Source organism: Plectropomus leopardus, chromosome 23, assembly GCF_008729295.1.
Source record: "Plectropomus leopardus isolate mb chromosome 23, YSFRI_Pleo_2.0, whole genome shotgun sequence".
In the NCBI taxonomy this organism is placed as follows: Eukaryota; Metazoa; Chordata; class Actinopteri; order Perciformes; family Serranidae; genus Plectropomus; species Plectropomus leopardus.
Window position 1 is genome coordinate 5,848,404 of NC_056485.1, and position 16,132 is coordinate 5,864,535.

Here is a 16,132-nt window from a genome sequence, read left to right on the forward strand (position 1 = left end):
CAGCGTCAAGTTTGCTACGGATGGGTTTACATTGGACTTAGCTGAAAGCCCAATGCGGTTCATAAAGACGCTGAGGGGTACGTTTGGCGTCAACAGTACACACCGAGGGGTTTGCGTCAGTATTTGACGACCTGGTAATGAGAATGGGCTTCCATCCAAAAAATTTTTTTCTCTTTATACTACATCACCTGACTTCCTCCTTGCTTGCGTAATAATTACTATGGCCAATAAATGCTGCTACCTAACAACAAAATGTAAACAGGGGTCATAATTTCTGCTTGTAAAAACACCTTAAGTGGTCGTATTTTCAAGGACTGTCTGAAAATAACTGGTGGTTATGTGAAAGATGGGTCAAGGTTCACTGTAGAGAGCTTTTCCTGAAGCACTCCTCTTCACGGTTCACCTCTGATAATGCTTTTCTGATAATGCATTTATCATTACGCACAGTGTTCAAAATGTTGACAGTGATAGAGAATGTTTTGTTAAAAATCTTGAAATATTGTGATAATATTTGCGGCTGTTTTGCGTTATTTATTGTTTCAGCATGATCTATTTACTGTCACTTGATGCACTTAATCAACCAGAATAAAACTCCCCTTTCATCTGAGCACAAGTTGTGGACATGTCATTATGATGGATTTCGTAAAAGAGAATAATCCTCTGGGTGTATTTGGATAAATGAGTTTTAGGGAACTGAAATTGTGAAACTTTAACTGTTACAGATGACAATAACATTTTTGGTAGGCATAACTAAAAGCTTCACTCAGAGCAGTTTCCACATGAGTTAAGAAATCAGTGTGGACTGTTGGGGTTGTTGGTATGTAAAAATTCTGTTAATCTCCATTTTATTTCAATATCATTCTAGTGCCTTGGTTTTGTTTGTTGTTGCGTTTGCATCTACGACATAATGCATTATCACAAAGTTTTATGAGACCAGGTTTACTGATGTGCAAGACACTGTGGCCTGGAAGCTGCAGGCTGGTCTTCCTGTGTTCAAGCTCTGCTAGCACTTGTGTTTCCACTAATGGAAACTGCTATTCTTAACCTCGCACCACCCTCACCACATGAGTGAAAGGTAAATGGTGAGAGCCGGCTATGATTGAAATGTGCGACCCGTACTTACATTTCTGTCTAAAGAAGATATTAATAGATCGTAGGGGGTTTTCATGAGCCTGCTTTGTCTATATCCAATTTTATACTGTATGTATAAAGCCCAAAACAACAATTTAAGTGAAACACATTGCAGAAAAAATACTTTATTTTCTTTCATCATTATTTTACTTTGTACATTTTTTACACGTGCAGTCTTCTTGTCTTGCAAGTGACTGACAGGAAAGAGATCTTTTTTTATTTTGAGGTGGTTGAATGTGAAGGCAAAGTCCTGCTTTACTCTTTCCTGCTCTTTACTCTTGAGTATACACAAACACTTTCCACGTTGTCCTCTTGATGATGTTGTTCGCTGGTTCTGTTCAGATTTAGAGCAGCATAATGGAGACTGTCTGCATCTTGGCTCTGGTGATGGCAAAACAGCAATGGCATATTATGTGAGAAATATTGAACTAGAAGGTCAAATGAAATGGCTGTTGTTTAAAGAAACAGTGTGTAAGATTTTGGGGCATTTTGTGGCATCTAACTTTGAGGATTTCAGATTGCAACCAGCTGAAACTTCTCCAGGTTTAGATTCATTTCGTGTTCATTGTTCAGGAGGTTTTTACTGGGAGATGAACGGTGTACCGAGGTCTCTTCCTCTCCAAAACAAATCGACCCAGTGATTTAAATGGGTAAAAATGCTATATTAAGTAGTTTAACATTATAAATCAGTGTTTCTGCTTTGCTGTTTGACACTTTACAGAAGTGTTGTTAGCCCTGCTAATGTATGCTCACTTTTTTGCTCTGATAACTTCAGATCCAGACTTTCAGGAGGTTTTTACCGAGAGCCAAATTACCTTCAGAGGTCTCTTCCTCTCCAAAACAAACAGACCTGATTATATAAACCAGTAAAAGCACATAAGTAAGCAGTTTCACATTACAACCAGTGCTCCTCCTAAGCTGTTTGGCATCGGCCACTAACTCAGCTCCTGCTAGTGCGTGTGTTCACCATTTTTTCTCTTAGGACTGCAGATCCAGATGTACAGGAGGTTTTACCAGGAGCAGAATCATCCACACAGATCTCTTCCTCCCCAAAACAAATGAACCCAGTGATTTAAACAGGTAAAAATGCTGTTTTCCTAGTGCTGCACATTGCAGACAGGCAGCTAGCCCAGCGCCTGCTAATGTGTGCTCAACAGACACAGGTAAAACACTGAATCAAGCAGTTTCACTTTAAAAAAAGTAGTGTTTTTCCAATGCTCTCATTATAAAGGGGCTGCAAAATACCATAGCCGATGTAGTAAAAGGCAAATGGCCCTATCTAGAGCCAGTGTTTGTGTCTATTCTGGGCTTCTGCAGAAGATGACAATGCAACATGGTGATCTCTGTGGATGGAGATCTGCTCCCTACAGAAAATGGCTCATTCTCAGGTAATGATTCATATGTTTTCAGGTGATTATACACGAGAGATAACATACTTATTTTATTATTTTCAAAATCTTACAATATATATTCCCCTAAATCCTACACACTGGACCATTAAATATTATGTAGTTAGCTTTCATCGGTTACTTCACCTACCATGTTTTCAGAAGCTGCAGAACATGTCAGATGAGAAACAGTTCCTGGAAATCAAAGTGCATAATGATCAAGACAGGGCAGTACAGAAATATTGTTAAACACTTGTATTCTGAAGGTCTTACCTTTGCAGTGAGAGCATAACTTTTTCTTCAACTTGTGCACGATGGAAGCTAAGACAAGGAGCACGATGACGGAAAGTGCCAATGCCACAATCAGGCAATACACGAGGAGAGGCGGGGCTTTAGTGGAACTTTCTAACATGCAGTCAAGAGAAAACATATCCCAATTATAAATGCATATTTGTGAGTATAAAATATAAATGATTAACTCAATGGTTATTTTAAATGTGTAACTCAGGATTAGAAAAATAAGCTTCAATCACCTTACCTACAAGCTCCACCTTTGTTCCACTTCCAAACACCGTCTCCCCACAGGAGGCCAGAGCACAGTAGTACACCCCTGCATCAGGGGAGCTCACAGACTTTAAAGCAAGATTTAAAGTACATTTTTTCACAAGATACCCTTCATTGGTGATATTTTCACATTGTCCGCCACTGGCATACATGACTGCAGGCTGAGCTGCACCATGTCTAAACCAGTAAAGGCTCTGCTCCCCTGCACATGGTTCAGCGTACACTGTGCAGCTCAAATTCACAGATTCTCCCAACCCCAGTGGCTCCAACGCTGGCTGATGGACGACAGCTTGGATGTTGGACGGCGATGCTCTGACGTGAAGGAAAGCTCCTTGTCCGAATTCAATAGCGTTGAAATCTAAAATCCCACAGTAGTACGTTGCTGAATCGGACAGGCGGAGATCTTTGATTATAAGATGATTGATGTCGTCTTGACCTGATGCAGAGACTTTAAACCTGTCTTGATATCCAGGGGAGATGGACGCCTCTGTGTTGTGCCTCATGCGGGTTGATATGATGAGAGGTTTGCCTCCTAAGCTCTGCTGGTACCAAGAGAGGAAAGTTACAGAATCACCCTGACAAGAGCATTTCAAAGTCACAGTCTCCCCAACTTTTGCCTCTATGACCCCGCTGTCCTGAGTTATGCCTGAGGTCTTGCCAACAGCTGGTACTGGACCTGCATAGCAATGCATAAAAGTATTTTAATATTACTTTTAAAGCCTCATTTCTCTCGCTAAGAATGATATAAATGACCACAGAAATGGTGAAAAAGAGTGAAATATACTCACAGATTTGAATGAGAAGCACCAGAAAAATGCAAAGGGGCATCATCCCTGTAGCTGTGCAGTCTGTGTCCTGTGAGTTGACGGACTCACCCATCTCTTATAGGAGACAATGGGTGTTTGTGATTGGCTAAGCTTATTGGTTTGGTTTAGACTCAGACCTGCGATTTGTTATTCTGCAAGAGATGAGTCTGATCAGGTGACCAGAAGTGTAAATCAGGGTTGGTAGTCTTATTGGTTGCTTCATTGGTGTTGTACAATTGCAGACAGTACAGTAGGTGTGACAATATGTAAGTATACAATGAAAAGGAAATTCACTCAAGTCCATTTTTGTTGCAGTGCTCAGAGGTAGTTTGGAAAACATAATATATTCTTCTCTCATTCTATTTGTTAGATTTAGATGCGCCCAGATGATTAGTTACAGGATTTTTTTGTTAGAAAGTGTGTTTTTGGGGATGTGTGTGGTTAAGTGGGTTGAAAGAGTGTGTGGGAGGGTTGTAGTCAAAAAACAACAGAAATCAGGTCAAGTGATTTAACCCATTTACTGTAACTTCTACTGTAGTTTAAAGATACTGTTGAAAACTTAGAGTTAATGGCTGTGGTTACGGGTTGGTGCCAGTGATGTTGCCCAGGTCAAATGTGGAATTTGTTGTATGCACAGAGCCATTACTTTTGTTCTGCTTTTGGTATTTCTAATTGCATGTCACATCTAATCCAACGTACCGCCCACTACTGTTTTTAATATTTTCTTAACTAATTCATGAGATGTTGCGTTGTACATGATGGTGCGCCTCCATGCCAAGTGAAACAATCGACACATGAACAGAAAAACTGATAGCGACTCCAGTAAGACACCCCTTGGTGAAGCGCTTGTATAACGAAATATAACATAATAAGCTTGATTGTGTGGCTTGTGGATTTTGCATACCTTTGTAGTGGAAGAGTGGAAACTTGCTAACTAGCTAAGTAGGCTACCTTTTTAACATTAGTACTGGTTCCCATCATTAATGTATAAAGACAATTAGATACAGCGTTGGAGGCAATGCCCTGTTCGTTCCTATGAGAGTTGCTCAGTTGCGCACAAAGCTCAAAAATTTGACTTCTCAGGTATAAAATTATGTGGATCCTCAGCATCATTGGGCCAACAGAAGAAACGGACTCAAGTGTCTGCTGCCTGAGAGGTTAACTTCCACCGGCCGGGGTGCCAACTTCCTGTTTAGCTTTTATTAACTTAAATGGGGCCATAAATGTGTCTTTCACAATGTAATTCTATGGGGAAATGTATTTTTGGGTTAATCGGATCAGGAATTTTGTTTTTTTCACAAGTAGAAACAGAAGTTGGCGTCAACCTGGTTCCATAATCAAAAAGCCTGTGGGACTTAGGAATTTGAATTTGAATTTGCAGAAAATAATGTCTGTGGCAAACAAACGTTCATGATACTTAACGCATACTGTTCAGCAAGATCATCTTCACAGGTAACGCCACTTTTGTGATCTTTGAAGCGCAAATGCAATTACCAGAAGTAAAAAAGCTAATGTTAGACTTGAAACTAAATACACCACAGTCGCGTGACTTCAACATCGCCTCCACAACAACAGACGCATGATACCTTCAAAATGTACGTCTTTTTTTTCTGACAATATTTTATATTGTAGAGCAAACACAAAAGTCTCTTTCTGAACCATTATGTAGCACCACATGACTAATGTTGACTGGTTGTAGTTACATGGTTTGGCCACTATGTCAAAATGGCCTCAATTGAAGTGCACTTAGTGCGGGCCGGGTTCCTATTACACTTTTATTCCCAATAATTCAACACCTGCTAAAGAGAAGAATTGGGGCAAGCTAGCATTACCTATCCCTCTTTTATGGGTCCAAGTATGGTGTTGACAAATAGCCAGACTGTGAAAACTCACAGTCCACCACAGTTCTGGTGTAATAATTATAAAAATGTATTGTTCTAAAAACATCATGAGTTTCTAAAGATGTGGCTAGTAAAGAGCTAACATTGCAAACTTAACCTATTTTGCTACTCACATTGCAATCTGAGATAGCTGGTTTTACTAATAGGCTGTAACACAAGAAGTGTGGATCACTAAGATTGGAAGAAATATATATTTTTATCTTTTATCAGGCCAACACATATCCTTTTGTACCAGTTCTATGAACTGTGTCATATTAGACCTAAAAAAAAGCTGTTTTTTTTTTTAGGTTTGTTTTGTAAAAAAGGATGCATGGTACATGAGTGTGGTTAATAGATTTCACTGCTCATAATTTGTACATAATTGAGCTTATGTTTATGTGCCTGCGCTATTTGCAGATGTTTCCACATTTAAAGCAAATTTTAGTTTAATTCCCCCAGCTACTCCCTTACAGTTTTCACAGCTCTGTCAACTCATGCAGTAGACTTTAGCAGGCAGAAGTAGGCGATTGTGTGTGACTCAAACTCTTTTGATGTTTGTGGTTTGCATGTAGATGCTTTAACGAAGCTGCGGTGAAAGTGCTACAGTTGTTGACTCAGTAGAGATGAGGCACTACTGACCAACACTGCTCTCACTTGCAGCTGTACTTCCTGAGTCGTGCAACGCGACAGTGGGACGGCTCAATGTTCACTGTTTCTCAGACCAGTCAAGGCTGAAATGGAAAACATACCCTCCCGTTCTTGTTTCTAGAGAATATGAGTCAGACTATGTGGCAAACAATAAAAAAAGGAAGAAGAGCTTCAGCCTTTACTAAAAGAAAACATGTATCGGAGTAGAGGCCAACAAGGTGGAAATTTCTTATTGAGAAAAGTTGTTTGTGGTTTTCAGCATATGGCTAATTTTCAAACTCTGTCATGTCTTCAATGTCATTTCAATGTCATTAATCACTCAACGTTTGTGTTACGTGCCGAAAAGTTTGGGGGGGAGGATCCTTTTTGCTCAGGTCATCTGCTGAAGTTTGGCTTACTGGTTTTAGTAGTTTAAAGGTGCTCTTTTATTATTCGATCCAGTCACTTTAAATTTTTCTTCTCTTTACTCAAAACATTTCGCACATGTTATATCCAGCAGTTTGTATACCTGATATCTTTAACTAACAAAAGTAGCTTCTTTTTATGGATAGGGAACCAAATTTACTGAAAAAAACTATGCCGCTGACATGTGAGTTTAATGAGCCAATTTAGAACATTGGGGAATAAAAAAAAAATGTCTAAATGGATTGTCATTATATCAGTGCCAAATCTAGCACATTTAGCACCGTATGCGAGCTCCTTCCCGTTTACTACCCACACACTTAGTGCAAATAATTTGATTATTTAATTTAAAAAGGCAAAACTATATTATTCTATATTCATTATAAAAAAAAGACACTAAATTAATAGGCCATGTGCAAATTTTGTAAATTTCATCATCTTTTTTTCCTTGCACTGCACCCTGAAAGGCTTTTTCTTTTTCATTTTCTCTTCCTCTAATGCTCCCCACACACACTCCACTCCATCATGGCCATCAGTGCTCTTGCATGTTGTGTCAGTGATGGTTACTCGCTGATGAACACAGTGCCAAGACTACAGATGGTAGTCCAAAAACTGATAGACAAAAGACGGTTTTTGGATCATTTTTTACCCATTAAGTTATTTATTTATTTATTTTTTAATAGTTTGCCATCTTATTATGGTTACTTTGAGTTGTTCCATCTCAATTGAAACCACTAAAAGTTAGATTTATTCATTACATGAGATGTAATGTGATGTGTTACATGTGAATTTGCTTGTCATACAAGACTGCCACCTTCACCAGCAGATACTGTATGTTGCAAAGTGATACTGTTATTCATTGATTTTTTTTCCCCCTTTTGATCATTTGGCATAAGTAACTTAGGGGCATTTATACCTCCTCTATACTTATGTACTGTTAAACACAAAAAACAAATACCTTTTTTGTGGCTTATTTGCAGTATAGAATTTACAACATTTATTTGTCTGTCTTCGTATTCATCTGAATATAAATAAAAAAACAGAGACATGAAGGCAAACTTTAGTTTGAATAAAATAAAATAAAATAAATAAAAGGACGTGGTTACAGACAAGAGAAAGTAAAGGCCAACCTCTAGTAACCCTGACACAATGCGCCTCCTCCTCCCTCTTGCAGCTGTACCAGTGCCCTTTTTATCAGCACTCTCTAAGGTGTAACTTTATGTATTTGCTTTGAATCAAGTGCAAGAAAATAGAAAAGCAGAAGTGTTATTGTGAAGCGACCAGGACAAACAGCATCACAAATAAAACCACGCAGACATCCTGTGAGAAGGGGAGGGCGCAGGGGGAGAGCAGGGCGACAAAACCACAGAGACTGAGCTAGATGTGAGCAAGCTTGACCAGAGCGGGAACTCTGAGGCGAGAAGTTTGTTTTTGTTGTTTCTCATTAGTCAGTCAGCTGCAGGACTTGAAAACACATCATCTTTATTATAGTTTTCAGCTTGTTTTTTTCTGAGGAGGGATGGAAAACACACTTTTATGAAAAGCGTCCATTTAAGAGACATAGAATAGATGGATAAATTCCATAATTTCAAAATAAAAGTGCGCTTGGCCAAACTCTTCTGCTGGAAACCATAAAACTGAGCATTTTTCTGATTACATCATGACAAGATATGTTACTGTCACAGTACTGATGGTGTTCCAGCTCTGAAAAAAGAGTAGAGGGGAGGTATTTATGTTTGTCGACCACAAAAACACCTTCAAACATATCACTCAAGATCTCACAAGTGTCTCTAAAATGTTCACAAGTACCGTCTCTGTGCTGCAATCACTTTAAATAACTTATCTTTTCAATCTGAGCTGCCTTCTTGTGGTCATATGGACATGAAACAGTAGTGTATTGAGTAACATGTGCATCATTTTAAAAAGGTAAAAAGAAAAAACACAGATCATGATGCAGCAGTTATTGTCATCTACTTTCGATGAACTGCTACCACCTAGCGACCAAGAGTTAAACTACACACAACAAACTGACCAGAAGTGAGGCCTGATAGTGAATTTAACCCTGTGAAGCCTGAACAAATTTGCTTGATTTGGGAAGAAGGCAACATGAAATTTAGCAATGAATGGACGAAAAAGTGGCCAAAAAATTGTAAAACATTACAAAAAAGTACCCCAAAATAAGAAAAAAAAGTGAAGTATAAAACAAGATAAACAACAACAATAAACAAGAAAATGACCTGAAGAAATTTATAATAAATACATTTATACATATATATATTATATATATATATATATATATATATATATATATATATATATATATATATATATATATATATATATATATATATATATATATATATATATATATATATATATATATATATATATAATATATATATATATATATATATATATATATATATATATATATATAGGCAGGCAGGGGACACATCTCCTGCATCATTTAGAATGAGTGCATTTACGCCTCCACTTGTAAGTTTGATATTTTTTTATCTATCTATCTATCTCTGTATAAGTAGGCTGTACACACATGCTCTCTCTTTCATTTCACTCTCATTTCTGTCTCATACACGGATACCCACAGCAGTGACCCAGAAAACTAAAGGAAGTGCTTATCACTTTATCGTTTCCTTAAATACCATGTGAGCATTTTGTAGAAGCAGGTCTGCTTCATGTTTTCAAAAATCTTATCTGATAAAAGCTTTGAGAGAGAGAGAACAGGACTAAGCATTACTGCATACTGCACACTCAGCAGCTTAGATAGCTCCAAACAACAAGAAAATGCCCCCAAAAAGTTTGAAAATATTAAATGTTAGCACCACATCTCTGAGGAGTCACACATTTGTTTGTAACTGATGTAAGAGAGGTGTTGGCACATCATGTTTCATCATGTGACGCCTTCACATGCTCTTAAGTTTGGCAACTTCTGCTTTGACTGCCTTCTCGTCTTGAAGTCTTCTGTTTCACTTACATCGAACTTTTGACAGGATAAGAATCTGTCCATTAACTGTAGCCTGCTTATCCTTCCAAGAGATCAAAAAATATAGTGAAGTCCCAACATATATGTTATACATGGTGCTATATGTGCATTAATACAAGGTGGAAGGTACCCAGAGTCATTTAGCCATGTCATACTGATTGAAGAAATGAGTAGTGTTGGCCCTGATATCACGTCAGCACTCGTCACTCATTAACCTCCTTAGTACAGGAAATACTGCTTTGAAAGTACCCTTTTATAAAGTACACTTTGCAGAATGACATTCATCATGTTTTGGTGATGGATCAGGGAAAATACTATAATTTACTTTTTGATTGCATGTGCAACATCCTGAGCTGAATCAAATCAAGCACAGACTTGCATTTATGTGGGCTGTGTTGTGTCTTTGTAATACAGACTGTCCTTTTTGCCCTAAACTGGTAAAAGGTTTACTAAAACACAAGTCTCCTTAATCAATGTTACTCATCTTCCAGTGTTAATCATTGCCAATTTGTTCCATAGTATTTCAGCCACCTAAAAATTCCTACCTAAAAAAACATATAATAATACGCTATTATTTTTACCACTTAATGGCTTAAGTTCCCCATCTACACTTTTGCCAAAGCCACCAGACTTAATTGAAAAATACAATAGTTCTAGCTTGTTGAATTCGGGAGCTGCTGGTCAACCGCTGCCTCAATTTGTTAGTTACGAACTAACTACTTTCAACTCCAAAGTCACACAATAACACAAACAAACTAACTGATTGAGGCCGTAATAGAGCAGCGGCTCCTCTCGATATATTCCAAGATACCTTTTCACTGCCTAAAAACGAGATCAAGTGTTACAATGTTGATAGTTGATGTTGGTAGATGACAAGTTTGGGTAACACCCATAAGTATGCTTGACTGAAAAACAACATTGTTGATCTTTAACATATGCTGTATGATCATATCTGTGTTGCTTTTCTGTTAGTTTAGCATATCTAGAGCAGCGTATTCTGTTCGTGTTGGTATCCATCTGATGTTCATACATTGTGTCATTGGAGTGATTTTGGTAGCAGTTTGGTAAAAGGTCAGCTTTTTTATGATATTTTATGAAAAATACAAGTTTTGAAAAAACAAAAGCTATAATTGAACATTAAAACGTATTTTAGATTTTTAGATCATCAGATTAGACTAACAGGAAGTTTAATGAATTTTTTTTTCACTTTGAGGTGATCTACTCAAATCATACCACATAAAGCACGATAAAATGCATTGCAAAAATGCAAATGCAAATACTTTCTTTTCCTTATTCAAGAGTTCTTTTCAGAAACAGACATCAAAGAGGTGACTCTTAGAGGCCCAGTGAAATTAGCTTGGCTTCACACTTAGTTCCTTTTAGTTTATGTTCCTTTTGAGGTTTGTGACTTCCTATTACCTAGAACTTCTACACCCAAGAGGCCAGTGTTAGGTATCGCGTCTTTCAGTAACATAACAGAAATCTTATCAGACCTGCCAAAGACAGAGGACCAGGTAGGTGATTTATTGCAGAGAAAAAGTGTGCATGTTAAGCTTTTAAAATCAAAAGACGGTGCATTCGAAATGTGATGCTATTATTTGTTTAACAAAAGGCATGCACATGTGCAAAACTACATTTGCAAGGTTTGTGTCTATGCTTTGTCAGAGTTTGCATCAGCAGCATAGTAAAATTGGCTGGGCAATGGGTGTAACTAGGTCTTTCTCCTAGCATTTACGTTAGTGCAACTGTCTGGGGTTCCCAATTAAAGCATTTACATCTGTGTATGACAGGATAAGCCACATGCATTGTGCTGAGTACATAATTTTCCAAGAACTGATAAAAGCCTTTGAGTTTACTACAAAATGTTAATCTTATATACAAGTGCAGATATTCAACTTGTCGTGCTACCTGAACTTATCAGACAAGCTGACAGGCAAACAAGCGGCACTGAACAGAGTTAGAGAGAGGATGTGAGAGAAGTTAAAGATAAGACGGTGAAGAAACACAGCGGCACCAAAAAGTGTGCAAACATAATGATACATTCCTCTTTCAGCTGTAGAAGTACAATAAGAGTGTTGATCTTCAACTCAGGTAAGGTCAGTAGAGTTAAAATCACGGTGGGACTTGTGGCACTTGTTTCATCTCATGATAATACTGTGGGATGACTACATAGGAAAGATGCTGGTGTCAAAGCAGTTACTACAAACTACTGGTTTACCTGTGTCCTGTATGTTTTATTTATAGTTTTTGCACTGAACATTGTGCCTTGATGTTTGTTTTTCTTGAATGTAGGTAGACTGGTCAACACTAATTTTAAGTAATAATGTACAATTAGCAAGGCAATGAACTGATTGACCTTATGTTATACTGTTTGTAGGCTTTACATATACATATTTCAGGTATTCTGGGAAAGCAACACTTTTAACACCAATGGAAAAACTTGACATCAATAGATTTTTATGTCCTATGTCCTATAGCCACATTATAACCCACTAATAAGATTTGATATAAGATTTCCAGGAAGACAATAAATTTGTCTTTTATACCAACACATGATCTTATTCAAAACATAACATATCTCTTTTTGTGCCCTAACCATGTTAACTACGGCATTGTCAAAACATAAAGTTTCAAAGTATCCGCTGTATAATACTGTACAAATGTGACAAATCCTTAGTTTGCAGAAACAAACAATGCCCATGCCAATGCCAACATTTTTCTGGAGTTTAGGTTGCAACAATGCAAAACTTTTTCTAAGTAATTGCTTACTACTGATCTATCAATTTAATTAAAAATTAATAAATGGTTTATTCACCATTATTTACAGTGTATAAAAAGTCCTAAAGTATCAATTGTAAAGGTTGGCCAAAAGACTAAAAGGATACGTAAGTTGCATGCTGAAGTTTTTTTTTGTTTTTTTAAGCAACACTTCATGTTCCTCTCACTACTGCAGTGTAGTGAAATAACAAATAAAAAAACAGCTTGTGCACAATTACAGTAGCCACAAATTGTGACTTTAGAACACATTTTTTGTCAAACCAGGAACATCTTCAACTTAATTTAAACTCTTAATTAATTGTTATAGGACTGTCTTCATGGCAATATGGAGAATACAGGCTAATTGTTCCTTCCTGACCCCTGTTATTATGTACACAAAATGCTTGAGCTCTTAACCATTATGTACACAGTACATGGTGCCAAGGCTCAAGCATTTAAGAAAATATTCTGACCTTTCTAAATTGCCTTTTTGTTTTGTTGTGTTGTGTTCTGTTTTGTTTTGTTTTTGTTTTTACAAATTGCTATCTCTGTTGTAGATCTCAGCAAAAGGCTAAGTTGAGGGACGATACCAAGACATCTTCCCTTCAAGATGGTGTACTGTCCTGTGGCCCAAAAACCAAATTTGAGCTTTTATTCCTCCACAAACCAAACAGGCAAGATGACTTCCTTGAACGTGTTCACCATTTCCCTCCATGGCATTTTCTCCTCCATCGGCATCATCGAAAACCTCCTCATACTCGGAGTAGTGGGCTTCCACGTTCGACGCTCTGTCATCAGCATCTGGATCCTGAACCTCGCCGCCTCTGACCTGCTGGCGACTGCTTCCCTGCCTTTCTTCACCCTCTACATGGCCCGCGGCAACACGTGGACCTTGGGTCCGACCTTCTGCCGCATCCATTCCTCTATCTTCTTCCTCAACATGTTCGTCAGTGCCTTCCTGTTGGCGGCCATTTCTATGGACCGCTGCTTGGTGGTGCTGAGACCTGTCTGGGCGCAAAACTACAGGAACATCCGACTTGTAGGAAGGATATGTGGGCTGATTTGGGCCTTGGCTGTGCTCTTTACTATCCCCTTCTACGTATTCCGTGACACCTTTACCCAACCAAACGGCAAGATCCTGTGTTACTACAATTATGCCCGACTCCTCCCTGCTAAACCCTTCGACCTTGGATCTTTGTGTAAGCAGCGCAAGGAGGCCTTGGCGTTCATGAGGCTCTTCTTCGCCTTTCTGATCCCTCTAATTATCATCATTGTCAGCTATGCTGCCGTGAATACCAGCCTGGCGCGCAGAGGCTGCAGGCGCCCTTTCCGTTTCGTTCGGCTCGTAGTGGCCGTGGTGGTGACCTTTGTTCTCTGCTGGGCTCCGTACCACCTCTTCATAGTCATGGAGGTGATGGTCCCCAACGGACACCCTGCACAGAGTTTTGCAAGCAGCGCCCTCCCAACTGCAGCAACCATCGGCTTCCTAAACAGTGTCCTCAACCCCATTTTGTATGTTTTCAGCTGTCCTGACCTGTGCAAGAAGATCAGACACTCTCTGGGTGCGGTGATGGAAAGTGTTCTGGCTGAGGATCTGGCTGAGCTATCCCGGCGCCGCAGCACCGCTCGCACCTCTCTCAGCAACACGACCGAAACTCTCTTAAAGCAGAAGACTTCTATCACAGTTTATACAAAAGCAGAGGTGCAAGATCATGATGAAAATCTTGATTACCCTGCTAAGATATAAATGTCAGCGTACCATAAATTTCTCAAAAGTCTTTTATTTACTTTTTTGAAACGGGTCTATATATGAGACAGGCCTTTTTTTGTTATCAGCTCTATATATATATGTATTTTAGAGAGATGCCAATTTGTTTTTTGATCTGCTCTAGCCTTAATTTGCTGTTGAAGCACCGAGCTCTAAATGCAAATACAAAACTTAATCCACGTTTATCTGGCTGCTGTGGCCCATGACGTACTGCGGGTCATCCACTAATCATAAAATCAAAGCTGCGATCCACAACTCCCTGAGTTTGCATTGTTGAATTATCCTTGGGCGAGATACTGAACCCCAAATTTCTCTGGAAGGCTGATCCATCGGTGTGTGAGTGCATGTCAGTGTTCACTGAGTAGCAGCTGGCACCTTTTTCGGTAGCCTTGGCCACCAGTGTGTGAATGTGTGTGCATGTGTGTGAATGTGTGTGAATGTGTGTAGAATGGAGGAATAAGACATGTAGTGTAAAAGCACCTTCTGTTTCAGAAGACTAAAACAGCGCCATACAAGTGCAGGCCCATTTATCTGTCATCTTTGTAAATTAAAGATACATTTTATTCCAAAGCATTGCTCAGTGCAACAACAGTCTGGTAAGAAATACAGTTTTAGTTCACCTTCTGTTTTTTTTTTTCATTTTTTTTGTTTTTTTTATAGTCAATATTGTGTGGTTAACAGCGGAACTCAGCACTTCCTGCATAGATGTTTCGAATTAAATCTTTTGTAATAGCTGTGAAACTTTTCAGCACTTCTATCCGCTGGGCAGTTCTGTTGAATAGTGGTGAAAAGGCCACGGTCAGACAGAGGCAGATTTCGGTTTGACTGATTATAGTGGCATTTGTTCATTCCAATGGGCTGGAGATAAACAGAAAAGGTTTGTGAAAAATTAACTGAATAACTGAAACAAATGATTATAATGAATTTTTTGAAAGACTAAAGAAATAAATCACATTCTTTGTTCTTAGATCATTTTTATATTTAAAGGAACAGTTCACTCCATGTACAAAAACGTTCCATCATACCTGTCGTGCTATTTTTCACTTTGAAATGTTCTGGTGTGAGTTTCAGAGTGTTTGGGATATCAGCCATAATTCAATGGGAATAATCCTCTCCATTCTTGGTGGGTTTATAATTTGAAACATGGGGAGGAAGTATTACATTGCTAAAGGCAGCACAGTAGAATCCACTGGACTGTTGTTGTACTGATGTTATGAGTGGTGGGCAAATGTAAATTATAATATATCAAAGTCTCAATATTTTCCACTTTTTTCTATTTTTTTTTTTTTTTTTGGCCACGCCTCCAGCTGTTTTATTTGAATAATGTCTTTTATTTTTAAAGACATGGTACTCAAAATGTCTTAAGCATTCTTTAATCTGTTTCATTATCTGACTGTAGTATAAACTCTCATATTCCTAAGAGCACTCCAGGACCAAATAAGCATTACTTTTCAGTGTGTAACCCCATATTAATGACAACTGCTGGAACAAACAGCATTCTGCATTATTCTCATTTTATAAAGTGTGCTTGATTGATATGTGTATTCTGTTTAATGACCCATACATTTCCTTTTTCTTCATTTTTTGTGGTAGAAAGAGCTTGTGCCAAGAGTCACAGATACACGAGGTGTCTCTCACTCGATTTTATCAGTTGCTGCAAATGCTGACACAAGCAATTTGAACATACAGCATGCTGTTGTTTATATAATAGAGAAGAGATTAAATGTTGCAATAAATATCTGATCCAATGTACTCAATTTGTGTAATGTCCATGTTTTAATGCT

General features: G+C 38.3%; 2 protein-coding genes across 3 annotated transcripts; one reads left to right on the forward strand and one right to left on the reverse strand.

Annotated features, from left to right (window-relative positions):
* The first annotated feature begins 762 nt into the window (after window positions 1–762).
* On the forward strand, window positions 763–16,089 carry LOC121962318 (prostaglandin D2 receptor 2-like). 2 transcript variants are annotated; one of them, XM_042512559.1, is made up of 2 exons: window positions 763–817; window positions 13,138–16,089. In XM_042512559.1, the coding sequence occupies exon 2, from the start codon at window positions 13,191–13,193 to the stop codon at window positions 14,325–14,327; it is 1,137 nt and encodes a 378-aa protein (XP_042368493.1). In that variant the 5' UTR covers window positions 763–817; window positions 13,138–13,190; the 3' UTR covers window positions 14,328–16,089. The 2 variants fall into 2 exon arrangements, with proteins under 2 accessions (XP_042368493.1, XP_042368492.1); XM_042512558.1 differs by lacking the exon at window positions 763–817 and adding an exon at window positions 11,266–11,337.
* Window positions 1,363–3,914, reverse strand: LOC121962319. The gene is made up of 5 exons (XM_042512560.1): window positions 3,872–3,914; window positions 3,058–3,759; window positions 2,793–2,909; window positions 2,671–2,714; window positions 1,363–1,512 (listed from the first exon to the last, which is right to left on the reverse strand). Exons 1-5 carry the CDS (start codon window positions 3,912–3,914, stop codon window positions 1,387–1,389), a joined length of 1,032 nt encoding a protein of 343 aa, XP_042368494.1. The 3' UTR covers window positions 1,363–1,386.
* Window positions 16,090–16,132: the final 43 nt, after the last annotated feature.